General features: G+C 42.1%; 3 protein-coding genes across 6 annotated transcripts in view; 2 read left to right on the top strand and 1 right to left on the bottom strand.

Moving 5' to 3' along the window:
* Positions 1-2,061, bottom strand: part of Usp16 (ubiquitin specific peptidase 16) — a gene marked incomplete in the record, with an annotated part of 38,034 nt that extends 35,973 nt beyond the window's left edge. The window contains 2 exon segments of one of the 2 annotated variants that reach the window (XM_013504009.1): positions 829-892; positions 1,840-2,061. 2 annotated transcript variants of the gene reach the window in all.
* A 3,754-nt stretch (positions 2,062-5,815) lies between these two features.
* On the top strand, positions 5,816-13,831 carry Rwdd2b (RWD domain containing 2B). 3 transcript variants are annotated; one of them, XM_005375609.2, is made up of 6 exons: positions 5,900-5,975; positions 6,449-6,600; positions 11,276-11,502; positions 11,606-11,673; positions 11,797-12,159; positions 12,953-13,831. In XM_005375609.2, exons 2-6 carry the CDS (start codon positions 6,597-6,599, stop codon positions 13,185-13,187), a joined length of 897 nt encoding a protein of 298 aa, XP_005375666.1. In that variant the 5' UTR covers positions 5,900-5,975; positions 6,449-6,596; the 3' UTR covers positions 13,188-13,831. The 3 variants fall into 3 exon arrangements, with proteins under 3 accessions (XP_005375668.1, XP_005375666.1, XP_005375667.1); XM_005375611.1 differs by lacking the exon at positions 6,449-6,600 and having other exon boundaries at positions 5,816-5,975; XM_005375610.2 differs by lacking the exons at positions 5,900-5,975; positions 6,449-6,600 and adding an exon at positions 10,850-10,891.
* Positions 13,832-24,509: 10,678 nt separating this feature from the next.
* The window catches only part of Ltn1 (listerin E3 ubiquitin protein ligase 1), a 49,200-nt gene continuing 47,615 nt past the window's right edge, over positions 24,510-26,094 (top strand). Inside the window, exon 1 of the mRNA XM_005375608.2 lies at positions 24,510-24,728. Within this exon, the coding sequence (XP_005375665.1) occupies positions 24,687-24,728 (42 nt within the window). The 5' untranslated portion in view covers positions 24,510-24,686. The remainder of the gene's footprint in view (positions 24,729-26,094) is intronic.

Below are 26,094 nucleotides of genomic sequence, written 5' to 3'. Positions count from 1 at the left end.
TATTAAAATTTAATTAAACAATACTTTTGATCTTCAAAGCCTTTCCACAAACATTATCACATCTGATCCTCTCAAAACTCTTTAAATGGCTTAACTCTTTTAGTTTCACTAAAGAAACTCAAAAACAAAATGTAAAAGATCACAGGGTGATCTCTGATGTAAGGAAAATGCATTCTCTGGATTCCAAGACTACCATTCTTTCCCTTCCAATAAAAATCTATCTCTTCGGTATCTTCTATGCGACTGATGGCAAACCTTTTAGAGATGAGTGCTCTCTGCAACCCAAAACCCATTAAATACATTACAAAGTGACTACACTGCAATTAAACCTGAATTAAACCTGAACACCGAGGTTTTATTTAGAAAAAACAACTCATACATTAAAATGTTCTGTCTTAAAAGAAAAAACAAAGAACATCCATGCCATAGGTTCACCACCACTGCTCTTTATCAAAAGAGCTTGATCCCATTCAGTGCCCTTGATTTTTAGGAGATGTTTTCTCCATCTGTCCAAATCTTACCAATCCTCTCCAAGTTCTGCATTTCAATGAAACCTTACCCTTCACTCAATAAAATTCTCTACTGCACTTTCCTAGTGTTTATAGTATGCAGTATTTATCTTCTCCCTTTGTGAGATACAATGGGGGACTGGTTCTTAACTCTTTAATCTGAATGTATGTTATTTTTCTGTCTGCAACCTTAATATCTAGGAGAAAGAAATGTTTCACGGCAAACATTTCTGAATTACCTATGCCATTTAGCATAGTAAATAGTAAATAGTACATTCTCAGAAAATACTTGCAGTGAAGTAGAAAAATAGAATAGTACCTGGAGTATAAAAAGATGATTACAAGGTGCAAAGGTAGGTACATAGGAATGGAGTAAACAAGTTCTGGTGAAAAAGAAAAAGGTGAAGAATGAAGTCAGAAGTCTGCAGTACTGAAGACAACACTAGTAAATCTGGTTTGAGATTGCAGTAACTCAAACTCCAAAGGAAAACTTGAAAGGCGAATTGTAATTGCTGCAGGCAGAAGACAAAAGGGATCATTTAAATCCTGGGGAAAGAGGTCCAGTAAATGTGACAGCTATACAGGCAACTAATGAGTCACAAAATAAAGTACTGTGTCATCAGCAATAAAACACTAACGTATCTATTAGATTTCTCAGGTGAATCTTTGGGTAAGAATTTGCATCCTAGTCAAATGACTCTTTGCAGGACTCCACGCAAAATTTAAATCAGAGCTGGTCCTGCCAGCACTCATGCTAATTCCATTCCATTCTTTCTCTGCTCTCCCTGTCTATACCTGATTCTTGGTTCCATTACAAATGAAAGTGTGTGGAAAACATTATGAACACATCCTTCTTAAACGTGGTTGTCACGTTTGCATATATTGGAGAGGCCCTCGGAGCATTCAGTCGGATAGATGACATCTTAATTTTCCCACTAACCACATGGACGCAGCTGCGAGCGCAGCGCAAGGCACAGGGCACTCTGTCAGGCCAGCCACCCACCTACACTCCTGAGGCCTGCCACACCATACTTCCCGCCCCTTCCTCCCTTTCCTTCCATTCCCTTCCAGCAGATGGGCACCCAAGCGGGTCGGGGGGAACCTCTGGATCCACGGGTCGAACAGGATGCCAGCACCAGCAACTCATTGGCCAGCTCCTGAAACTGACAGGACAAGCAGCCAACGAGAACGTAGTACCGGGTGAGAGGGCAACACGCTTAAAAGAGACAGGCCTTCCAGAAAAGAACAAGTTTGGGGCAGAAATTTCGGGCTCTCCGAAAGCAGGAAGTTAAGCGAGTGGCGACTGCGAGTCAGTGGGAACAGGACTCACCCACGGCGACAGCGCCATAACTGCATCCCCTAAATAGACCTTTGGGCTGCGTAGCCAGCTCTGTCTTCCTCCTACTGTGGTACAGACAGCGACAAAGCCGAATCCACAGTGACCGTGGAAAGCAGCAACTTCCGGAAACGCGGCATTATGGGAAGTGACTCGGCCTAGGTCCTGAGGCTAGGTGCTGGTTAATCTGCGCCTGCGCGCAATCCGCGCCGGAAGTTCTGAGTCAGCGATTCCGAGGCGTTTATGCCGAGTAACGGTTTGCAGATGAGTGTAAGCACGTGATTGTTTAAATCGCACAGAAGCGTGGGTACGTGGTAGTGGTTTAAGTGGGAGTTGTCTGGGTGGTTATCTTTCTTAAATATTACTTGTTACATGTGGTTACGAGAGGAATATTTTTAATTTCTTACCTTAATTCTGCCCAGTACACACAAATAAGCTATTTTTAACCTTGCACCAAATCGGAATAAAAAAGGTAAAGCCACGAGAGTGAATTTGAAAACAGAACTGAGAGACGGTATTAAAGAGAGATTATGGAGTGCGACGCGGTGGCACCGGCCGGTAATTCCATCTATTCCACAGGCTGAGACAGGAGGATCGCAAATTCAAGCGCGGTTTGGGCAGTTAGCAAGACCCTAACTCAGAAAATGTCAAGGGCTAGGGATGTAGCTCAGTGTTAGTTGAATCTAGACAGAGAAGACCATAGTTGAAAATTAAAGCCGGGCGTGATGGCACACGCCTGTCATCGCAGCAGTCTGGAGGCTGAGGCAGGAGGATCGTTAACGAGTTCCATACCAGCCTGGGCTGCAGAGTGAGCTCAAGGCCAGCGTGAACTGCATAGTGAAACCCTGTCTCAAAAAGACCACCAACAACAACAAAAATAAGTGGATGTCAGTAGATGTAAACAGGTAATTCACAAGAAAAGCTGGTCATAAAATAAATGAAGATATAATCTTATCAGTAATCACATAAAAGGAAAGATACAGACACACTAACCTGCCAATTGCCCAGAGTAATGTTTGGTTAAATACCACAGAAAATGTATCATCCCAGCCTCCCCACTGTCAATCTCCCCTCATTCTAAAACAGAATTGTTATTTTACCATAAGGCCACATTGCAACAGAGATGAGTCTGTAAAAGAACTTTTAACTTTCCACCCTGTAAGCTGAAAATACCCACACATCCAGCTGTTTGTCATATTTTAAAGAATATTATATCTAGCTGGGCAAACACCTGTAATCCCAGCATTTAAGAAGCTGAGGGAAGGGCTGGGGATTTAGCTCAGTGGCAAAGCGCCTGCCTGGCAAGCGCAAGGTTGTGAGTTTGATTCCTGGTACCGGAAGAAAAACAAAACAACAAGGAAAAAAAAAAAAAAAGAAGAAGAAGCTGAGGGAGCCAGGCATGGTGGCGCACGCCTATAATCCTAGCACTCCGGAGGCTGAGGCTGGAGAATCATTGTGAGTTCTAGGCCAGAGTGGGCTCACAAAGTGAGTTCAAGACCAGCCTGAACTGCATAGTGAGACCCTGTCTCAAAAAGACGAAAAAAAAAAAAAAAAAGAAAAAGCTGAGGGACAGAGATCACCAGGAGTTTGAGACCAGCCTGGGCTATGTAGTGACCTCGAGTCCAGCCTGAGCAACATAGTGAGAACCTGTCTCAAAAAAAAAAAAAAAAATTCTTCCCCTATCCAAATATAACATCAAAAGTCCCTTTCAATTACAAACGCACATACTTTATTCTGATCCCCTGGCCACTAACACTAGTCAGTCTTCACATATTTGTTAATTAATTTAACTAGGAAGGGTTATTCCTAGCAATGCCAAGGGCACTTGGCCCTGTCAATCAGGAACACTGCAGTCAGTCTTCAAACAACACCTGAATATCCTTAAAGTGCAATGAATGGACAACAGAACCACCATGACCTGATGAAATCATTCCTGGAATGGTTCCAGACCTCCCACACACACACATTAAAATCAAATATGAAAATAGCCTGTCGCCCTGATGGTACAGTCCTCTCTTGGACTCACTTTGCTCTCTTGCAGTGTATTAATAAACTCTTAACTTCTCTATATTCCTTGACGATTAGTGAATTCTTTTTAGCACCCACAGCTGTCTCTCACATGCTATACCTCGCACAGGAAAAACTTTAGGCCCATTATACTACCTGTTTCCTCTACTCAGAATGTCCCTTGATCTTCTGTAGTTGGAAAATTGTTATTCCATTAACTCCTTAAAAATCAGTATCTCAGCTGGATGTGGTGGCACACTCCTATAATCCCAGCACTTGGAGACTAAGGCAGGAGGATCATTGCAAGTTTGAGGGCAGCCTGGGCTACAAAGTGAGCTGAAGGCCGGCCTGAACTACACAGCGAGACCCTATCTCAAAAAGATAAAAAAATTAGTATCCCACCATATTGACTGAGCAACCTAGGTAACATGAATACTGATTCACTCACATTTTATATCTCTTCCCAGGAACTGTCATTACCTGGTATCGCCTTCATTTTTACCTACATAGGTGTATTCCAAGCATATACAGAAACATGTAAACAAATACAAGCTTTCTGTGATATGGAACATTTTTGTTTAGTTTGTGTCATAATTTTAGTATCTAGAAGTGACTGAAACATGGTGTTTAATACATACTGAAAATATATGGTCATTAGAAATGAAATGCTATGCAAGAATGTTCATAAAAGACAAACTCTAAACAGCCTAGGTTTCCATCAAGAATGGAAAAACTAGTATTACAAATTTTTATCATGGTGTATCAATCAGTGCTTACTAGAAAAATAGTTAAATGTAAACTCTACAAGAATTTAGAAGATTGGCTTATAGTAGCCAACCACAGAGTGAGGTGTGGAAGAGTGCAGATCTGCCTGTGAGCTGGAGATCTGAAGGATCCAGTTGAAGGCCTGGAACTCACTGTAGTGGCCAGTGTGAGTCTCTATCAGGAGCAGAACGGTCTACGCCAGAAGGCTGAGGGGTCTGTGATGGAAGCCAGGAGACAACACCCAAGGCAAAGACTGGACCTTCTCCGAAAGAACAGAACCAATCCGTTTATATCAGTCTGGCAACAATCCCGCCTAGGGTAACTCTTCTACACCCAGAACAATGCTGATCCAATCTAGTTGGGTGTTTCTTACTCAAATTGACAAAAATCCATTAACTATCACATATGAAAAACAACTAAGCAATCAAAAAAATACTGACAAACACAAGAATATGGATGAGTCTAATGATATACTGAAAGTCTGACACAATACCTAATACTGAATGATTCTAACATGAAGTTCTAGATTAGACAAAACTACCACCATCTAGGCAGGCGTGGTGGGACATGCTGCCATCCCAGCACCAGAGATGCTGAAGGAGGATCCTTGCAAATTCGAGGCCCAGCTTGGGCAGACCTGAACTACATAGCGAGACCCTGTCTCAAACAAAAATGTACTGTATGTAAATCAACTGAGAAGAAAAATATTTCTAGTTAGTCTCCTGTTAATGTCTACTTCAAAATGTCCTTTAATTAACAGGAATAAATCTGTGCATTCACATGGTTCCTCTCAGCTTGGTCATTGGGCAACAACACCTGAGGTCTCCAAAACCAACGTCTGTCCACGCTCACACATCCCTAATGCCTTACTACGCTGTGGTTGAGGCCCAAGGAGAATAACCACGTGTGGGGCAAAGTTAAAAATGCAAAATTTGGGTTAGCCTTCTCCCCAATACCACCTTCCTACCTATCTGAAAGCATGCTCGCCTTCCCCCGCTACCCACTACACAGTGCCTCCAACAGGAGAAGCAGCAGGGAAAGGACAATGATGTTGGTTGGGAAGGTAACATGTGAGAATAAACATTGCGACTGAGCCGCACTGAGCGACTAAACGAACCCTAGCGTTGAAAGCCTCAGGAAAACACAGCAGAGAGTCCGCCAACCAACAGGTTAGTTCACTTCCGGCTTCCGGGACTTGCGCGCATGCGCCAGCGGGAACAGCCCGATCACTCTCCTTAAGGCCGCCCTAGGGGAATGGTTTATAAGCTTGGAATCCCAGGCCCTAGAATTTTATCTCAAGAGCTTTGCGTGTATCCAGGAAGCCCAGGGTAACGGCAGTGAGGCACCCACGGCGATAGGTGAGTTTTCCATAGACACCAGTGCTAAGTGGGACTGGGAGTCTACGCCCCGAAGAGGGTCCAATACCATCATCCGGGACGTGGCCGCCAGATGGTACCGCCTTCCTTTGCGCTGCCGTCCGCTCATTGGTCAAAACTGCGTTGGCGTTTCCTAGCCCCTCCTACAGACGCTCGCGGGCCCAATCAGGTGTCAGATGTGACTGCGCCTACGTGTAGGGCACCTTTTGGAGAGCGTCGCTCCTCAGGCAGTCAGGAGCTGGTCTTGGTGTTATTAAAAAAAAAAAAAAAGTAAGAAAGAAATAGAAAATAGCTGCGAGGAGATATGACTCCTCTCAGGAAACTAAAGTTTTACAGCAATAACTGTAATCTTGAATCCGGAAATTCTCTTGAAGGGTTTTTTTTGTGGGGGACTAATACCATCAATGAAAATAATTTGGCAAGTAACTGACTCAGTTGTGACGTTTCTCTTCTAGCTGTCCGTGTGTAGGTCCCAGTGTCCTGTGTTCCAATTCATCCTCCAGACCTTTAATTGACTTGGAAGTCTCTTCCAATTTCACTCACTCCGTGGGTCCTTGCAGTAGCTTAACCCTTGGAGTCTGTCTTACCCTCTTCGTGTAGTTTATGAGTAAGTCGTGTTGGCTCTACGTTCTCCTATGGCCAGAACCTAACGTCACACTGCCTTTACCGCTGCCATTCGAATCCACCATCACTGCCTGAACCCAAGCCACGATCATGTCTACCCAGGTCCCTGCAGTATTTCTCTGCACTCCCTGTTTTCTCCAGTGCTGTTCTCTGTAGTAATAATAGTAGGCATGGATTTTTCATACACTACCTCGTATTTCCTCACCAACCTCCTCTTTACTCTGTCCCCAGTCACACTGCTCCAGCCATCTGGCCCAGGGCCCTCTTTCTCCCAGCGTTTGAACTTGCTCTTTGCTTTTTCTGGAACACTGCCTAGGTCAGTTCCTGGCTTCCTTTTCAGTTCCTCTGAATCTCTTCTACACATTCCTTCTCCTGACAGCCTTGTCAGGAAAATCTCTTCTACCCCCACATCCTCATTATCATCCTAAGTTGTCTTTTTAAAAACATTCTAATTTCTTTCTTTTTTTTTTTTTTTTTTTTTTTTTTGAGGTAGGGTCTTGCTAAATCAGTAAGTTGCCCAGTCTAGACTCAAACTTGCAATCCTTCTTTCTGCCTCACCTCCCCAGAGTACTGGGGTTACAGGTGTTTTGCCATGCCCTATTCATCTGTCTTCTTAAATTATTCATTGGGCATATATATTAGGTTTTTAAAACATTTTTGTTTTCTTGAGACAAGTTTCACTATATAGGTCAGGCTGGCTTTGAACACACTATGTAGCCCAGGGTGGCCTTGAACTCACAGCAGTCCTCCTGCCTCAGCCTCCCAAGTGCTGGGATTACAGCAGTGTGCCACCACATCCAGCTACATTTTTTTTTTAGGTGTTACGGTTTCCTTCCACTAGATTAAACCTCTGTGACAGCAGAGAGTTTTTGTACAGTTTTATTCATCATTATATTCTTAGGGCCAGGCACAGGGCTTACCATATAAGAGGTGTTTAAGGAACATTTATTGAATAAATGACCAATAATAACAATAGCAGGCATTCCTATAACTCTTCCTATGTTGCCGTTCTTCTACGTACTTTCCACACACTCTCATTTAATCCTCACAGCCACTTTTATTCCCATTTTGGAAATGGGAAAACTGAGGTTTTGATAAATTAAGCCACTTGTCAAAGTTCACACAGTTGGTAAGTGGCAGAGCCAGGAGTTGCACGTTGGTGATATGATGAAAAATTCCATACTTTAAACCACTGAAATTTAAAAAAGTAAGTTAACTTTCTCTAATAACCACCTAATAAATTGTTTCCTAGATTCCTATGCTCTGAAAAAGACTACAGAAAGTATTTATGAAATTCCAGAAAGTCCAGCAATTTTAAATATTTGTGAGGGTTTTTTGTATATGTGAGCTTAAGTTGCAATACCAAGTAAAAATAGTAGGGTATGAAATTACTGGTTACTAAAGAAAACATTGTGGTTAAAGGAAGGAGTGGTATTTGGTGCTCTCAGAGTTATTCAGATGAACATGGAGCGTAACCATGGTAATATTTAAACTACTGAAGTTCTGCCAAGTGGCAAAGCTGGGAACCCTGATCTGTTCTGTGGAGAGGAGAGCTAATATCAACTGGCCTGGGAATAAATGTTTGTGTATCAGATAGGTTTGGGGTAGACATCAACCTCCCTCTTAGAACTTCACAGAGCACATTGGAATCTAACAGTAAAGATTCCGAGAAGGCACATATATAAAAGCGTGCCCATAGTAGCCCAGTTAGGACAATAGCCATGAATACCGTGGCCACCAACCGGACAGGATGGTACATCCCTGCACCATCAGCACTTGGGAGGCCAAGGCAAGAGAATCACCCCAAGATTGGGCCCGCGAGCTGTACTCTGTTCTATATGTCCACCCCAAGTTTGAAGCCAACCTGGGCTACATAGTGCAAGGCCAGCCTGAACTAGATAGACTGTCTCCAAAAAAAAAAAAAATCCATCTGTCTATCTATCTATATCTCTTGTGCCCACTTAACCAGTATGTCTGGTCACCCTAAAGAAACCTGTAAAGCTTTGTTTTATATCACTGTGTTATATTCAGGCTGTATTCCGCAAAGGACCAAAGAGAACAGACAAAGTTTTAATTTAGACCGGTCACCTCTCATCCCGACTTGCAAGTCAGGGAAGTGGGCGTGGACTTGCCTTTGTTCCCAGCTTATATACATTTTTGGTTTCCATGGTAACAGATTGGAATGTTGTAGCCCTGGCCACACATTGTTTTCCTTGTGCCACCTAACCGGGTCAGGCTCCAGTCATGAGCCCAACCACAATGATATATACTTTCTGTACTCTGTTCTATATGTCCCCCTTTAGATAACCATACATTTCCTTTATGGTTACAATGTTTATCTAGGGCCAGGGAAGGGATGAAACATCCCAGGCAGGGTCATAGGTGGTTATCTGGGCCCTGGTGTTCTTTGTCTTTGGAGAAGCATTCCAGGGCTAAGTCAGGACTGCAAAGTTAACTCTTTACAACCCTCCGGATGTTTCTCAAGACACATTTTGAGGCTTGCATTAAGACTAGAATTATTCTGTCTTCAGATGATGTGCTAAGAGTCATCATCCCCTACAACTGAGCATTTCCACAGCCTACTTAAGCACCAAATGCCTTCCATAATATTTTCCTCACCATAGCACTGACAACCTACTAAAAGGTGTCTTAAGGACAAGAGTTAAAGGCACACTGGGGTTAGGAATGATGTGTGGACACTGATTTATATCCTAATCTTCAGAGACAGTCCAGTGTGTGCAAGAGCGATTCTTCTTTTCCCGATTTTCAGGCAGTTAATCCTAATGAATAAAAGACCTACATTTAGTCACTCCCATAATTCAGCTTAATGTCTTTTTAACCTAATCCACCACACTTACTGTCTTATATAAGTAATTTAAATTTCATTCTGAGTAAAGTAACTTTTTTTTTTTTTTGCTCTTTAAAAGTACCATATGACAAGTCAGGTGTATTAGAACATACCTGTAATCTCAGCTTCTCAAGAGGCCAAGGCAGGAGGATGATAAATTTAAAGCCAGCCTGGGCAACTTAGTGACTTAGCAAGATTCCATCTCAAAATAAAAATTAAAAATGATTCTGAAGCCCTGCATTCAACCCCTAGTACTGAAAAAATAAGAATTTAAAAAGCTGTGAATGGTAGCATATGCTTGAATCCCACCACTGAGGAGGCTGAAGCAGGAGGATCTTGCGTTCAAGGTCAGCCTGGCAGCCTGGGCTACATAGTGATACCCTGTTTCAAAAACAATCTTTTAAAGTTTCACAAGCAAACTGGCTAAATCATTAGACAGTACCATTTCCTGTTTTAAAGAAATGATTTAACTATATTGGATGAAACCAAGTAGGGCTGAATGAAGGGAAAGACATGCTTCTAAAGAGCTTGATGGTGCTGGGCGTGGTGGCACACACCTGTAATCCCAGCACTCGGGGGCTGAGGCAGGAGGATCATTGCGAGTTCGAGAGCAGCCTGGGCTGTAAAGTGAGCTCAAGGCCAGCCTGACCTGCATAGCGAGACTCTGTCTCAAAAAGACAAAAAAAAAAAAAAAAAAAAAAAAAAGCTTGATGATAGCTCCGTTCTCCAAGTGCTGGAATTTTGTGCTGATGAGTATGTAAAACTAGCACATCGGATAAAGTGACTCCACTGAGTAGCTATTAAAAAGTCCACTTGCCTTCCTTATGGAAATCTGACATCCTCCCGCTCCTCCTTCCCAGCCAGCTACACCCCTGCCCAGCTGCCAGCTCCTTGAGTGCCTGCCTCTGCTGGTGTGATTGTGCTGACAATGTGCAGGGAGGGTTGATCAATGTTGAAGGCAGAGTCGAGGTAGGAGGAGGCATGGACTGGCAAGAAACAGACACATACTCAGCTTTGGAACTTTGAAGAGACTGTTTAATAAAGGGGCTCTTTTCAGAGAGGAGACCAAACTCAAACCTACTATCCCTAGGCCCACAAGGACTGCTGAAGCCAGGGACCAAGGGCCGCCTACAAAGTCATTGTCAGAGTCCCGCGAAAGCAGGGAAGGTAGAGTGAAGATGCCCTGTAGCCTCTATCTCTTCTTGTTCTTCAGGGGCGCTGGAACTGGTGCCCAATAGCTCTTTGAGCACCTAATTCTTTTATTTCAATGAAATTGTTCATTGTGGTAGGTGAAAATGTCAGATGAGCTATCTATTGTTTTTATTTTTTTGGTTTAACTTTTTTTTTTTTTTGGTACCAGGAATCAAACTCGGAACCTTGCACTTACCAGGCAGGTACTTATGCTACTGAGCTACATCCCTGGCAGGTGAGCTATCTAGATACAGAGTAATTTAGTGTGTTAGGTCTTTCATTGGATTCTCCCATATTTTTGGTCCTTAGCATATTAGATCTGAAAATAAAATACAGGATAAAAAGAACCTAATTAAATTTTCTTTCTTTCTTTTTGAGACAGGGTTTCCCCATGTAGTTCAAACCAGCTATGTATGTATCCCAGGCTGGCCTCAAACACAGCAATCCTTCTATCTCAGCCTCCTGAGTGCTGGGATTACAGGCATGCACCACCATACCTGGCTAAATTATGCATTTTTATGAAGAAATCAAATGCCCTTTTACTAAGTACCCATGTTGACCTATTGAGTTCTCCCAAGATTGTGCATATAAATTGTTTCTCTTACCCTTACCTCTTTAGAAACTTACAGATGTCCAAAAATGACTACAGTAGAGCAGGCTGAGGCCCAGCTCTCGGAGTTAGACCTGCTGGCCAGTATGTTCCCCGGTGAAAGTGAGCTCGTAGTCAATGACCAGCTGGCCTTAGCAGAGCTGAAAGATGGTATTGAGAAGAAGACAATGGAGGGGCGATCTTCAAAAGTCTACTTTACTATCAATCTGAACCTGCACATATCTGAGGAAGTGATGGTAACTCAGTTTTGTTTTCGCAAGACTTAACACACATCAGGACTTGAAACAGCTCTTGTAACATCTTTCTTTTGTTTACCTTCTGCCTCTTTTTTAAAATCAGGTGGCATTTTCTCTGGCCTGCATTCTTCCCTTTAAATATCCTGAAGTCCTGCCTGAAATTACTGTCAGGTATGTTACAGAAATTCAGACCAATTTCAGGGCCCAAAATTAGTCACCGAACAAAAGCAATTGTGAGTTTGTTTTATCTTCCAAGAAAATTGACTTAAATTCTTTTCTTGTTCCTTCAATCAGATCAGCGGTACTAAGCAGATCACAGCAGTCTCAGCTGAACGTAGATCTGACTGCTTACTTGCAGAAGAATTGTCTTGGGGATGTCTGTATATTGAATGCCGCGGAGTGGGTGAGAGAACATGCCTCTGGCTATGTCAGCAGAGATGTGCTGTCTTCCCCGACCCCAGAAAGCACAGTCCAGCCAGTGGATCTCATTCTTACAAGGCTCTGGATCTACAGCCATCACATCTACAGTAAATGGAAGAGAAAGAATATCCTAGAGTGGGCCAAAGAGCTTTCCCTGTCCGGGTTTAGCATGCCTGGGAAGCCTGGTGTTGTTTGTGTGGAAGGCCCACAAAGTGCCTGTGAAGAGTTCTGGTCAAGGTTTGCTTTCACGTATTTTGTGTATCATGTCAATAACAGTAACATGAAAGAAGGTACTAGAGGTATGGAAATAAGTGTGTCCCACGGGGTGTACCCCCATGGGAATTCAGTCTCAGGTCAGTGGGTAAGGCAGAAGTCACATATACAGTCCGCATGACTCCCCTCACCGGACATGGTGCTCGTAGGAGACCTTCTCTCAGTACTTGTTGAAGTCATGCACTCCTGCCCAGGATACTAAGATCCCATCCGTTTCCATGGATCTCATCCTTCCCTCATTTACTGATGTTGTAACCTACACTTTGTTAAGTAGGAACTTTCTAGAAGCATTAGATTTGTCACTAGTCTTCTCATTTCTCTTCTGATAGTTTAAGTGATTTTCTGAGAATTTACGTGAGTAGCTTGAGAACTATCAATTTTCACATTTCTAGAATATTCAGACGAGACAGTAATAATTGCAATAAGTGAGTCTGAAGGTGGGTTCATGACCAGACTCATACTTGATTAAAATAAATCCTTCTGAAATAAAAGGAAACTTTTTACTTACAGAAAAAGGCATTGTTAGATTCTGTTGTTGTTGTTGTTGTTTTTTGTCTTTTTGAGACAGGGTCTCACTATGCAGTTCAGGCTGGCCTCAAGCTCACTTTGTAGCTGAGGCTGGCCTCGAACTTGCAGTGATCCTCCTGCCTCAGCCTCCCAATTGCTGTGATTACAGGCATGCACTATAGAGTCTGTTTTGTAACTGCTATTTTCAGTGCTTTAGAATACACAACCCACTTTGAAAATTTCTTTTTAGACTCCGAAAATTAAACTGGAAGAGAATTCTAATTCGCCATCGAGAAGACATTCCTTTTGATGGTACAGATGATGAAATGGAAACACAAAAGAAATTTTCCACTTTTGAGGAAAAAGTGTTCAGTGTTAATGGAGGCAGAGGAAACCACATGGACTTTGGTCAGCTGTATCACTTCTTAACCGCCCAAGGATGTGGGGATGTTTTCCAGATGTTCTTTGGTGTGGAAGGACAATGACAGAGGAAGAGTGGATGAACATATTTTGTCACTTTGGGCCTCTTGGTTTTTCCCCCCACTCTTTCTTGAAAGATTAATTTTATTTTAATTCCATTCTAGAATGATAGGAGGAAAAAATAAAATGTGAAAGTCCTATAGTTTCAGTGAAACTGTACAAAATGCCACAATTGAAAGCAGAACTGAGTTTTAAATTATAGTCTTTAATTTATCAGAGATTTCTTTCCATATAAACTACCCATTTTGAAAGAGAAATTCATTATATATGAAGACAATGTCGGTGGCCCACCTTGCTAGCTGTTCCGGATACCCTTCACCTCTCTCTGCCTTCACTAAAGAACCTGGAAAGCAATCTGCTCACCCTTCCAGCTTGCCTCTGCTGCTGGTGGCCTGAAGACACAGCTGATGGATTTCTGGGAAAACACTTTTTCCTGGGTGAAAATGATACATGTATCTAAGCTACCTTTCCCTCCCTTCCTGCCGCAAATACTGAAATGAGGGTGGAGCTGGAGTAGTCCTTTCAGCCCCAGTGGAGGGCTGGGCCCAGAGAATCTCAGAGATGCTGGCTCTATGTTGCTGGGCTGCTGACGTCAGCCCTTGGTGATTTCTGGACAACTTATTATCAAATAAAACCAGCTTTGTTTCAATGTCTGTGCGTGATACTAGCATTTGAAAGGTAGTTTGTCACACAGATTTTTTTGGAGAGGTTTAGTTTTGTACCTACTCTAGCTGTTTGATACACAGTGTGAGGTTTTTCTTAAATGGATTTGCAGCTCACCCCTCGTTTTGTGTCCTCATGCTTTGGCCTCTGTTCCCGGGTTTGCCCAGCTGAGGCACGAGTTGAGCAGAACTTTTTTTTTTTTAAACAGGGCTCACCAGTTCATCATCTTGGTAATTCAGGGACTCTGGGTTTGGCAAATTGGATTTTGACAAGCTTTTCCCTCTGGAGAGGGCTTTTGTAAATTGAACTACTTGCAAATAACACTGCCTGATTTTTCAAGCCTTCTTAAATCAATTCAAAAAACATTTGTTAAATATTAATTTCTAGTACTCCAATTGCTACTTTGTTTGTTTGTTTTTTTTTTTTTTTGGTTTTTTTTTGGTTTTTCTCCGGTACCGGGAACCGAACTCACGACCTTGCGCTTGCCAGGCAGGCGCTTTTGCCACTGAGCTAAGTCCCCAGCCCCTCCAATTGCTACTTTGTGCTGGATAGTCTTTGAAGAATTGGACAGAGTCGTGTGAGACATAATACATTGTTTATGTTAGTTGGAAGCAACATGTATGCCCATTGCTGAGGGAATCTCTAAGTAAAATACATCATATAATGTCATACTATGTAGAAGTCAGAAGGAATAAAATAAAACAAGCTAAAGTGGGTAGATACTAAATGTAAAGGTGGGTAAACACAAGTGAGAATCAGCACAGTGCCCGTACTATAGGTCTCCTTCCCTGCTGCCTGCCTCGAGCTAGCCCTGTCACCTACCTGTCTGCTAATACAAGGTCTTTCTGGGCTGCCACTGTACTGCCAGCCCTGACTAGCTGTGTGTCCTGGGTTACGATTCTCTGGCCACTATGAGATGTGGATAAAATCTGACACCCCTATAGGCCACCCAGAAGATGATATGATGTACATATTACTTCTGGCAAAACTAAACTATGAAAATTTGTCAGTCTTTGTATATTAGCCTAGTGAAATAGACCGTGCCATGCACAAATTAACAGCTCTCAGATGTACACCAAAGCAGAATGCAGTGAAGATTTATAAGTTCTCTTCCTGAAGACAGGCTTCTTGTCAAATTTAGATGAGTTTCCAAACTCCTGATTAACAAATGTCTTTGAAAACAGATAAAAGTATTACAGTCATCAAGAGGAAACATCATTAGGTCCTGCCTGTGTTGTATAAGACACAAAGCTATTATAAACTGTAGTTAAATGTTAAAGTACAGGGCTGGGGATTTAGCTCAGCAGCAAAGCGCCTGCCTCGCAAGCACAAGGTCGTGAGTTCGGTTCCCAGTACCGGAGAAAAACCAAAAAAAAAAAAAAAAAATGTTAAAGTACAAACAATTCAGCTTTCTTAGATTTCTGCCAATGATAAATATTGTCAAATGTAAAATTGTTTAGTATTTTTGGGTATGTATTTGTTCCACGGCGTGAATTTGTCATTGTATTAATCTGTTACAGTAACTTCAACTGGAATTATCTACAGTGATAAATCTTGTGCTAATCCCAAATCAAACCATTTTTTAAAGTTAGTGTTTTTTTTGTTTTGCCTTGTGTTGTTGTCTTTTTGAGACCGAATTTTACTGTGCAGTTCAGACTGGCCTTGAACTCACTTCGTAGCCCAGCCTGCCCTCAAATTCAAAGAGATCCTCCTGCCTCAGTTTCCTGAGTGCTGGGATTACAGGTGTGCACCACCACATTCAGCCTTAAAAGTTAGGTTTTCTATAGAAAGCAAAAGCATAGGCAGGAAACATTGGCTATATGTCAGTTTTTAAATTTTTATTAGTACAAAGTTGCAGTACATAATGATTACATTCATCATAGTGGAGCCAGGTGTGGTGGTGCACATCTGTAATCCCAGCACTCAGAAGGTTGAGGCAGGAGAATCACTGTGAGTGCAAGGCCAGCCTAGGCTATGAAGTGAGTTCAAGGCCAGCCTGAACTGCATAGTGAAACCTTGTCTCAAAAAGATAAAAAAAAAAGAAAGAAAAAGTAACTACATTCATCCTAGGGAGTTAGTACATGAACTTATTTGTAAAAGTAACTATATATATATATATATATATATAAAGTACATGGTCTAGCTGTGTGGTTCAGGCAGGCCTTAAACACTAGAAGGCCCAGGCTGACCTTGAACTTCCCACGACCCTGCCTCAGTCTCCTGAGTGGTGGTGGAATTACAGGTGTGGGCCACCACACCCTACTACAAAACAATAATATTTTTAAGTTCTGTAATACAAAATCTAAAACTAATCCCAAAAATCCAAATTAGTTGAATGTTGGGTACAAATACATACCCCAAAGTACCAAACACAAATCCAGTCTTGTTACCTGCACATTAATTTATTAAAGCAAACTACGTTTTTGTAAAAACCCTGCATCTGCTGCTGGGAACTGATTACTTTTCAGCACTTAAATAAAAACTTACACTTTCTTTGAGAAAGATGTACATCCAAGAAACCCAACAAAAATGCGTCTTTGGTGAAATTTCATAAAAACTGCGAGGCGGCCAAGAGTTAAAGGAACGTAAGGACGGATGCGGGTATTATTTCCCGCCCCCAGCAATGAGTACAACTATGAACGAAAAACCGAGGCCGGGAAGATTCTGCAAAAGGCACTGGGAGTCCCACCGGCTGGTGCAGCGCTGGCCGGGGCTGCAGAAGGTGACTGAAAACTGCCCTCTGCAGTTGTAGCAGGCGCCGATAGGGGGCGTGCGTGAGCCTGTGCGCATGCGCCGCGTGACTGCGTGTGGCGCGGGCTCTAACATGGCCAGGGCGCGAGCTCGGCGAGGGTGTTGCGGCCAGGCTGCGCGGGGCTCTGGCCAAATGGGGTTTATTGTTTTTATTTTTTGGACGTTTATTATCTTTTGGAGGAAAAAGAGGCCTAAGATTTCCTAGAGGTTGCTGCAGGGGAAAATACTGGACGTACGGTGCCCAGTGCTCTCGCCTTCCCAGTCCGCAGCGGGAAAAGGATCCATATAATACATTTTTTATTAAAAAGATAATCATTATAGAAATTAGACATAATTGGACTTAAAAAAATCACCCATGATCCAGTGCCCAAGAAGACAATATCACATTTTGATTTTACATCTTATTTTCTAATACATTTTTGCATACATGTTTTCATATCGAAACAAACCCTGCTAGCTGCTTTGTAGCTACATTAGTTTGTTGAACAGTAGGTTATAAATATTTGGATGACAGTAAATATTTTTCAATATTTTTAAACACTAATGTATTAGGTTGAGTGTTGCTCTGGCCAAGATGGGATTTTTTTTTTTTTTTTCTTTTGTGGATTTAATTCAGTTCAGCAATTCACTGTTTTGATCATGAGGTCATATTGTTTTCAGGTTTTTGTATTTTTTGTTTTGTTTTGTTTTGTTTTGTTTTTTCTATCAGCAAAGCCACTATGAGCATTCGTTATTATCTCCTCAGACTGCATTTATAGAAGTGGAAATTCATAACGAACAATGTATTTATCTGGACAAACCGTACTTCTGAAAGGTTGAGAAATTAGAATCAAATCAATTGCGTTTGAAATTTCCCTTGTCCCAGATTATGAACACTGATTTTACCAATATAATAGATGAAAAAATCTTACATTGTCATACGTTATCTTCATTGACTTTTAGTGTGGTATAATAATTTTGTGTGCATGGTCACTTACATTTCTTTTGTCATCAATTGTCTCTTTTATTTTTATTATATAGACAGCCTTAAGATACTTATAAATTTTTAAATGGCACATGAACATAATGTTGCAAATATATCCCGGATTTGTCTACTTGGTATTTTTTTTACTTTGCTCTACTTTTGGTAACTTTTTTTTTTTTTTTTTTTTTTTGGTCTTTTTGAGACAAGGTCTGGCTATGCAGTTCAGTTGAGCTCACTTTGTAGCCCAGACTGGTCACGAACTCACAACCTTCTGCCTCAGCCTCCTGAGTGCTGGGATTACAGGCGTGCAGCACCACGCCTGGCATTTAATTTGTTTTTTTTTTTTCCAATCCCGAGAATTGAACTCACGACCTTGCGCTTGCCAGGCAGGCGCTGTGCCGCTGAGCTAAATCCCCAGCCCTTAATTTGTTTTTTTTTTTATAGCAAAGAAAGAACACTTTTCAATTTAATGTATTTAAATCAATCATTCATTTCTTTATGGCTTTCTGTCTTTGGAGCATTGACTGAGAAACCTTTCTCTACTCCTGGGTAATTTAAACACATATATATATAATTTTACAATATTTTACTTTTGTTTTATAAAGAATTATAAGATGGATAAGTAGTATTCATCCTGTTTATCTATGAAATATTCACCTTATATGAAAAGCTGAGAAGAATAAAACAATGAACAGCCATAATCATGCCACCCATTTTTAGGAATAAAACTTTACAGTATAGTTCATGTCCACTTGTGTACTTTTGCCATTTGCAATCCTGTTCTTTTTAAATCTTAACCTCCTCTATTTTGAAGGTGCTTAGCACTCCCATTAATGCCTTTGTAGTTTTAGGACATATTATGGCTTCATTTTTAATGTTTATTAGGGTGTTGCATAAAATATTTATTTTCCCAAAGGGCAGTCAGTTGTCAAGTATGGTGGTATACTATGATAATGCCACCACTCAGGAGGCTGAGGCAGAAGGATGGAGAGCTCAGAGGCCAGCCTAGACTATATAATGAGTTAGAGGATAGCCTGGGATACATGGTAAGACCCAGTCTGAAAAAAACTCAAGCCACCACAACAAAGCTGTACCAATGATGTTTACTGGCTAAACTCAGAAGTTTGAAGTGCCATTTTTATCAGAGCCTGAATATAGATTTAATTCTGGATTTTTCGCTCTATTTCACTGTTTTTTCCTAGAGAGCCTTTTAGGATTCTTATGTCAGTATTTTGCATTTTAAAGTTTGTGGAATAAAAAAATTTCATGCTTGATTTTCAAAGTGCTTTTGTCTATATTGTATTTATTCTTTCAGATAACCTTTTGGAATAGTTTTATGATGTCTAAAAAAACATCTTACCAAGGATTCCATTGGAAGCATATTAGGTTTACTTTATTATATTTTCATTGACATCTGGATTGTGATATCCTATCTATAATCTTTTCTGGTGATGCCTTGAATAAATTCTTGTAGTCCTCTTTCTTTAAGTACACGTATATATTGCTTTAATTTGCAGGAGTGCTGTAATGGGGGATAGAACCCAAGTCTTCACCCATGCTAGGCAAGTGCTCTACCACTCATAATGAAATGGAAAAACAAAAGAAATTTCAATTTCAAAGGAAAAATATTTTGATTTTACTAGGGTTGAACCCAGGGGAGCACTGCAACTGAGCTACATCTGTATTTTTCTTTTTAATTTTATATGTTGAGAGAAGTTATTGCTATGTTGCCCAAGCCAGCCTCAAACATGTAATCCTCCTACCTCAGCCTCCGTACTGGCTGGATTTACAGGCATGGACCATGTGTTGGTTTGGGGCGGCTTATTTTGCAAGGGGAACAACATAATACAGGACACATACTTTATATGATTATTTGTAAGTCACCCCAAGAACAGTATACAAAAGAGTGCAGGAAATCTGTCCACACACTAAGACCAAGGAATCCAGCTGAGGGCCTGGATCCCACAACAATGTCCTGCATGAGTTGAGGTAAATACCCAGAGCTCATAACAATGCCTCCATGAATCCAACTGGAGGCCCAGAACCCATGACAATGTCTCATGCAGACCTGTTTCATGGATCTGCTGGAAAGGCCCAAAGGTCAGTGATGGAATCTACAAAGTCTGTGCCAGCAGGATGAAGGACCTGTGCTAGCGGGCTGAGGGATCTGCACTGGAGCCAGGAAGTGATGCTCAGAAGAACCAGGGCTCCCCCAAAAGGTACCACAGCCATCATTGGCAACAGTGAGGTCGCGAGCTCCTCCGATGACCAGGATGGCCGAGTTCCCATCAGGGAAGCCAATGCAGCAAGCTTTTCCAGGAGGCTGGCAGTGCACCATGTTCCCCTCCGGAACCAGGAAGCTATGCTCAAAGTGAGGACCAGAGCTCCCCAAAGTGAACTGAAGCCATTCTCAGTGCCAGTGAGGTCCCGAGCTCCTCAGAGGATGAAAACAGCCAAGTTCATCGGAAAGCCAGCTCTCCACAGCCTCTCTCAGCTCCCAACAGCCTTGCTTCTTCTTCTCCAGGTCTGCCTCTTATGCTGCTGGCAACAGTCCTCAGGTGGGCCTCCCATACCCGGCACCACTCACTCAGTTCAGCTGGGGTTATAAGTTGACCACCAGTTATCAATCCACTACAGACCATCATGCCCAGAGAAAAGTTTATGTGAATGGACTCAGAGGAAGTCTCATAAATTTCAGACAGGTTAGGTATTTCTAAATGCCATAGGATGTGGTTATGATTTTCAAACACCCTCTGGTATGGAGGTTTAATAACCAGAAGGTAGAATGCAGAATATATTCGTAACTACTGAATGTTTGATTTCCACCCTCAGAAACTTAGGTAAGATTATTTTAAGGTCAGACTTCTCTTTATGTAGCCCAGGCTGGCCTCAAATTCACAGTGATCCTCCTGCTCCTGAGTGCTGGGATTACAGGTGTGCGCCATCACACCTAGCTGACATCAGACTTCTTTTGTAAGACATTCACAATATTTTCTTAGGGAGAAAAATTTATAATTCTGTTGCAAAACTGTTGATCTACGAAATTGAGATTATAATAATCATGAATGAAGAAGACAAGAGTTTCAAATCTTTACCATAAAAGTACTGACATTTCTTTACATAAAACATTTACATTTTGACAAAACTAAACATTTTAATGTTCTTCTGTCCAGAAATCTTTTTTCTTTGTATCACCTGATGTACTGATATGAACAGTTGTGATTTCTGAACCCTCGTATAAATCAATTCAAACTAATTTTTGAGTATTTACTTTGGCAGGCATTATGTTTAGGGTGCATTGGTTTAAAACTGTCTCTCCTTTAGAGGGTAAAAACACGAGTATGAGTTAAATATGTTAAATAACCAACACTACATAATTTTTTGTACCCAGAATTGAAGCTAAGATATAGCCCTGATCCCTAACCAATACTATTTCCAAATGTGCAAAGCAGTTGTAGAACTGTTCTCTAAGAAGACTGAAAAAGATTTGTGTGGTTGGGAGTAACTGATGGACTGTATCAAGAGACATGGGTCCAGCCGGGCATGGTGGTGCATGCTTGTAACCTCAGCACTCAGGAGGCTGAGGCAGGAGGATTGCTGCAAGTTGAAGGCTAGCCTGGGCTACAATGTGAGTTCAAAGCCAGTCTGAACTGCATAGCAAAACCTTGTCTCAAAAAAAAGAAGAAGAAGAAGGGTCCAACACTGTGAAAGGTAGGCAGTGTTGCTGGAATAGAAGGAAAATAATTATGTGATATTTCTGTGCAAGAACAGGCAAAATTTAGGAACTAATTAATAAAAAGGCCCAGATCATTGCCCTGACCTATCCTTCAAAGCTATTTTTCCTTGATAGCTCTATCCTGAAGTCAGGCCAGTTTCTTGCCTGTTTTTTTTTTTTTTCCAAAATCCACACTAATCCTTGACTCAGTGCTTCTATTCCATTTTAGTTCTAGTTTCAAATATTTCTCCTTTCATTTTTTCCAACTTTTGTACAAGTTTTGGGCCGAAGTTGTCATACAGGACAACTTTCTGATTACTAAAATACACATTAATCTCTTGTTTCTGTAGCATTTTTAATATGGGGTACTCAAATTATTAGTGATAATTATCAGTTTTCCCATTGTATTATATAACCCTTGGGTACGAGGATACAGTTATTTAGGTAGCCATGTTGTTAGAATTATTTTAAAAGCCTCAGTTAATATTTGAGTTTAATGGCACAATTAATACATGAAAGTCTTCTCTTGAATAAAATAAAATCTTAATAACAAGACCTAATTTCCTTTGATTATAACTCCTAATCCCAGTCTCTTTCCTTGCTATCTCTTTTGATAAAGAGCAAGTATAATTATCAGATTGGTATGTATCGTTGCAGATTTTTTTCTGTGTTTACATGATATGCATGTGTCCATATAAGACATATATAATATTGTTTTGTAGCGATCTAAAATGCAAAAGATTTCTTACTGTACATATAACTCCTTTCTTTTTTATTTAAGAATATGTCTTAGAATTATTTCTAGGTGGGCTGGGGATATAGCTCAGCAGCACAGCACCTGCCTGGCAAGTGCAAGGTTGTGAGTTCCATTCCCAGTACCAAAAAAAGAATTATTTCTATGTATGTAGAGATGAACTTCAGTCCTCTTAACTTCTGTCTAAAAGCCTACAGAATACTATATTGATCAACTTTCCATTCCTGGGACAAAATACATACACAATTTAAAGGGGTAAAGGATATTTGGGTTCATGGTTTCACAGGGTTCACTCCATGGTCAGCTGGCTCCATTGCTTGTGGGCCTATGGCAGGGCAGAACATCATAGCAGAAAGACATGGTGGAGGAAATCTGTTCAGCTCAGGACAGCTGGGAAACAGAGAGCTGGTAAGAGCCAGAGAAAATAAAGTCAAGCCCCCTCTGACCTACTTCCTCCAATAAACCCCACCTCCCAATAACCTCACTGATGAGCTATGAATCTTCAGTCATCACTAAAGGACTAATTTAGTTCCTTAAATCCCGTTGACTGGAAACCAAGCCTTCGACACAATGAGACTTTTGGGGAACGATTTGGATTCCAACTGTAATACAAATGTATATAATTCTTTTAGCCATTCTCCAATTAAGTTGTTACAATTTCCTTCCTATTACAAAGTTTTAGTGAGAATTCTACAGTGTGTCTCTTGGTGTGCATTTTTCCAAAAAGATCAAATTAGGAAAGTAGAAATGATTTTATTTATTCATTTACTTAGAGTAAGGGTTTTGAGCCCAGGTCCTTGAGTGTGCACTTTAGTTATTCAAAGAGAAAGCGCTTGATAATAGAATTGATCAAAAGCAGAAGGAAAATACTGAGATAACACAAAGGTCCATCACCACAGGAAGAAGCTACCTTCTGTAGAGCTATGAAAGGAAAAGAAGAACAGGTCAGAATGATCAGAACGAAGAAGCTCGGAGAAGGTCTTTGAAAATTTCAGTTCAGCGATGCTTGGCTCTTGCCGGTCCTCTGAAGCTCAGAGAAGGAATCTCCTGTCATTGGCTCCCAAGGTTCTGAGGAAGGGCACTACCGGCTGTTTTAGGAGCTCAGGGGAGGGCCTGACGGAACTCGTACTGAGCATGCTCAGAGTACTGCTTGCTTGCTACGGGTACCCCAGAGGTGTGCAATAAGGCCAGTTCTATCATTGTTAGAGAAAAGATGGAGACTAGACCAAGTGCTGCTGCCAAGGTGAGGGGCTGCTACTAGAATGACGTCAACAGAACTGAGCCCTTCTCCCCTCTCTTGCTTTCCAGTCTTTCTGTAGTTTTCCTGCTGATGAAGTTCAAACGGAAGTTACCTGCATGAAGAATAGCTCACTGAGCTCCATCACAGTGAAGTTGATGACAGACTGTGCACAGGACAGAATGACCAGCACACATGTTTATGACGCTCCAGTGTGCTTCTGAGCTGCAGCCACTAAGTTACAACACTTTCTTTTCAAATTTTGAAAAGAAAGTGTTGGTCTTTCATTTCAAATTTTTATGGCAATTGCCATATTACCTTCTTGTTTTTTTTAAACCTGCACATAATACTTTTGATATAGAATAAAAGGGGAGTTTAGGGAGAATAATTGTCTAGTACTCAAAAAAAAAATTTTTTTTTTTTGGTACCAGGAATCGAACTCAGGACCTTATTATGCTTGCCAGGTAGGCGCTGTGCCACTGAGCTATAGCCCCGGCTCCCCAAAACGTTTTTTAAACACATGGTCTCGCTATGTAATTCAGGCTGGCCTCGAACTTGCGATTTTTCTGTCTCATCCTTCCCAGTGCAGTGATTACAGGCGTGCACCACCATGCTTGGTGTAGTACTAAAATTTTAACAAGAATAGGAATCTTGTTAAAATGCAGACTCTGCCGGGCGTGGTGGCGCATGCCTGTAATCCCAGCACTCAGGAGGCTGAGGCAGGAGGATTACTGAGTTCAAGGCCCCCCTGGGCTACAAAGTGAGTTCAAGGCCAGCCTGAGCTGTATGGTTAAACACTATCTCTACAAGACAAAAACAAACAAGCAAAAAAGGGCAGAATCTGCTTCAGGATATCGGGATGGATCCAAAAGGCTGTTTTCCTTTTTTCTTTTTTTCTTAGTGCTAGGGATTGAACCCAGGATCTCGAGTATGCTAGGCAAGCGCTCTACCACTGAATTCTCCCCGCAACAAGGGTCTATTTTCCTAAGAAGTGTCCAGGGAACGCTTAATGATTGCATTCCTTTAAAACTTCATCCCCTAGTCACAAATACCGTGTTGCTACCCTTGTGTGAAAACAAACGCACAGCTCAAGCCTCTGTCCAATCCACTTTGCGAGGAACCGCAGCTACAGCAGGACAGGATTCGGCGCCACAGGGCCAACGCTCGGCTTCCTATTGGCTAGAAATGACGACACTCGAATAGGCGTGGCTTTAATTGTGACGCTACGGCGGTGCATTGTCAGGGAGGCCGCGGGAAGCGGGAACGGAAGTGGGCTCAGGAGGGCGGGGCTAGAGGCGGAAGGGGCGGGCCCGGCGAAGTTGTTACACTGAGTCCCCTTCCGGCGCTAGGGGCCGGAAGCTGTAGCCCGGCAGTGTCAACTTGGGGGCTGCAGCCTGAGATCGCGGCCGAGACCGAGACCATGGGCGGGAAGAACAAGCAACGAACCAAGGGGAATCTGAGGGTGAGTGCAGGATGGCATGGCCACCTGGGTTGTCCTCTCGCAGCTCTGGTCCCCGCCGGCGCTCAGCCAGAGTGTGTCCGAGAGACGCGCGTCGAGTGTGACCTCTTTGTTGTGTGTGCATCTCATCTCGCAGGGCGGATGGGCTGTCTGAGCACAGCAGGGAATCGTGAGAGAAAAGACGCTGCATGCCAGAGCTGTGCCCGCGGAGGCACACACCCACGATTTTCATTAACAGATGGTTCGGGGTCAGCTTCACCCGGAAGGTTACCTGGATGCGGTGGCGGGCGGTAGGGGGCTGGGAGGTGGAGGACTTGGATGGGCAGGAGTTCACGCGAGCTTGGTAGGCAGGGTGGCTCGGATCCTGTCCTTCCTTTCCCCAGAAATCGACGGTGAATCCCTGCGTTCCTCGGGATGAAGGCCAGAGCTCTCAGAGGGCATGCTTGGTTTCTGGTCTACTTGTTGCCCTTTCCGGCCTCATCTTCAACTCTGTCTTCTTCTTCGCTCGCTTGCTCATCCAGCCAAGCGGATCCCACTGAGCCTTGGCCTTGCGTGGCGCTCTCCCGATGCGCATCTGTTAGGTGCCTCCAAATGCTGCTCTATACGACGTCTCAGTGAGGCCTCCCGTGGTCGTCCCGTTTTAGATTGTAGCTGTCCTCCACTTCCTGTTCTGCTTTCGTACTTTCTTTTACTACATTGTATCGATGACTTCTACTGGGTAACTTACTGTGTCAGTTGAGTAAGTTGTATTTGAAGGCAGGTGTTTTTATCTGCTACTTTTATCCGATGGGCTGTTCTAGTGCTATATAAAAATATATTGCTGGTTTGGTATAGCACAATCTAAGTTTATGGGAATGTATTTTTCCTATTTCTGATTCATATAGTTCTAGTTATTTCAGCACCACATTTTTGTAGCTCTGTCAGTATGTTTTGGGGGAGAATAATATAAACATTTATAGTAACTTACCTTAAATACTGTGCTAAGAGTTTTACTTGCATTCTTATTCAGTGTTTTACTTTGTTTTGTAAAATGCCTCAATAATCAGTCTATTTATTGCAGTACTGGAGATGGAACCCATGGCTTTGGGATGGTAGGGAAATGCTTGAACACTGTGCTAATATCTCCAGCCCCCTACTTTAAAAATTTTGAGGCAAAAATCTCAATAAGTTGCCCAAGCTGGCCTTGAATTTGCAGTCTACCAGCCTTAGCCTTTGGAGTAGCTGGAATTTACCCCACGGGGCTCAGTTTGTTACTTTTGAAAAGTCCTTAGTATGAGTTAAAGTTGCAAGAAAAGTCCTTAGTATGAGTTAAAGTTGCAAGAATTTTGGAAGGACACATCTATGTAGTCTTTTCCTGGACTCACCAATT

The sequence above is a fragment of the Chinchilla lanigera genome, unplaced genomic scaffold (genome assembly GCF_000276665.1).
Source record: "Chinchilla lanigera isolate Chin_1 unplaced genomic scaffold, ChiLan1.0 scaffold00006, whole genome shotgun sequence".
In the NCBI taxonomy this organism is placed as follows: Eukaryota; Metazoa; Chordata; class Mammalia; order Rodentia; family Chinchillidae; genus Chinchilla; species Chinchilla lanigera.
This window is presented reverse-complemented; position numbering and strand designations above follow the sequence as displayed.

Coding starts and splice junctions, on each gene's coding strand:
- Rwdd2b (XM_005375609.2), top strand. Junction 11,674..11,796: donor CTGCCTGAAATTACTGTCAG/GTATGTTACAGA, acceptor TCCTTCAATCAG/ATCAGCGGTACTAAGCAGAT. Junction 12,160..12,952: donor TGTGAAGAGTTCTGGTCAAG/GTTTGCTTTCAC, acceptor ATTTCTTTTTAG/ACTCCGAAAATTAAACTGGA.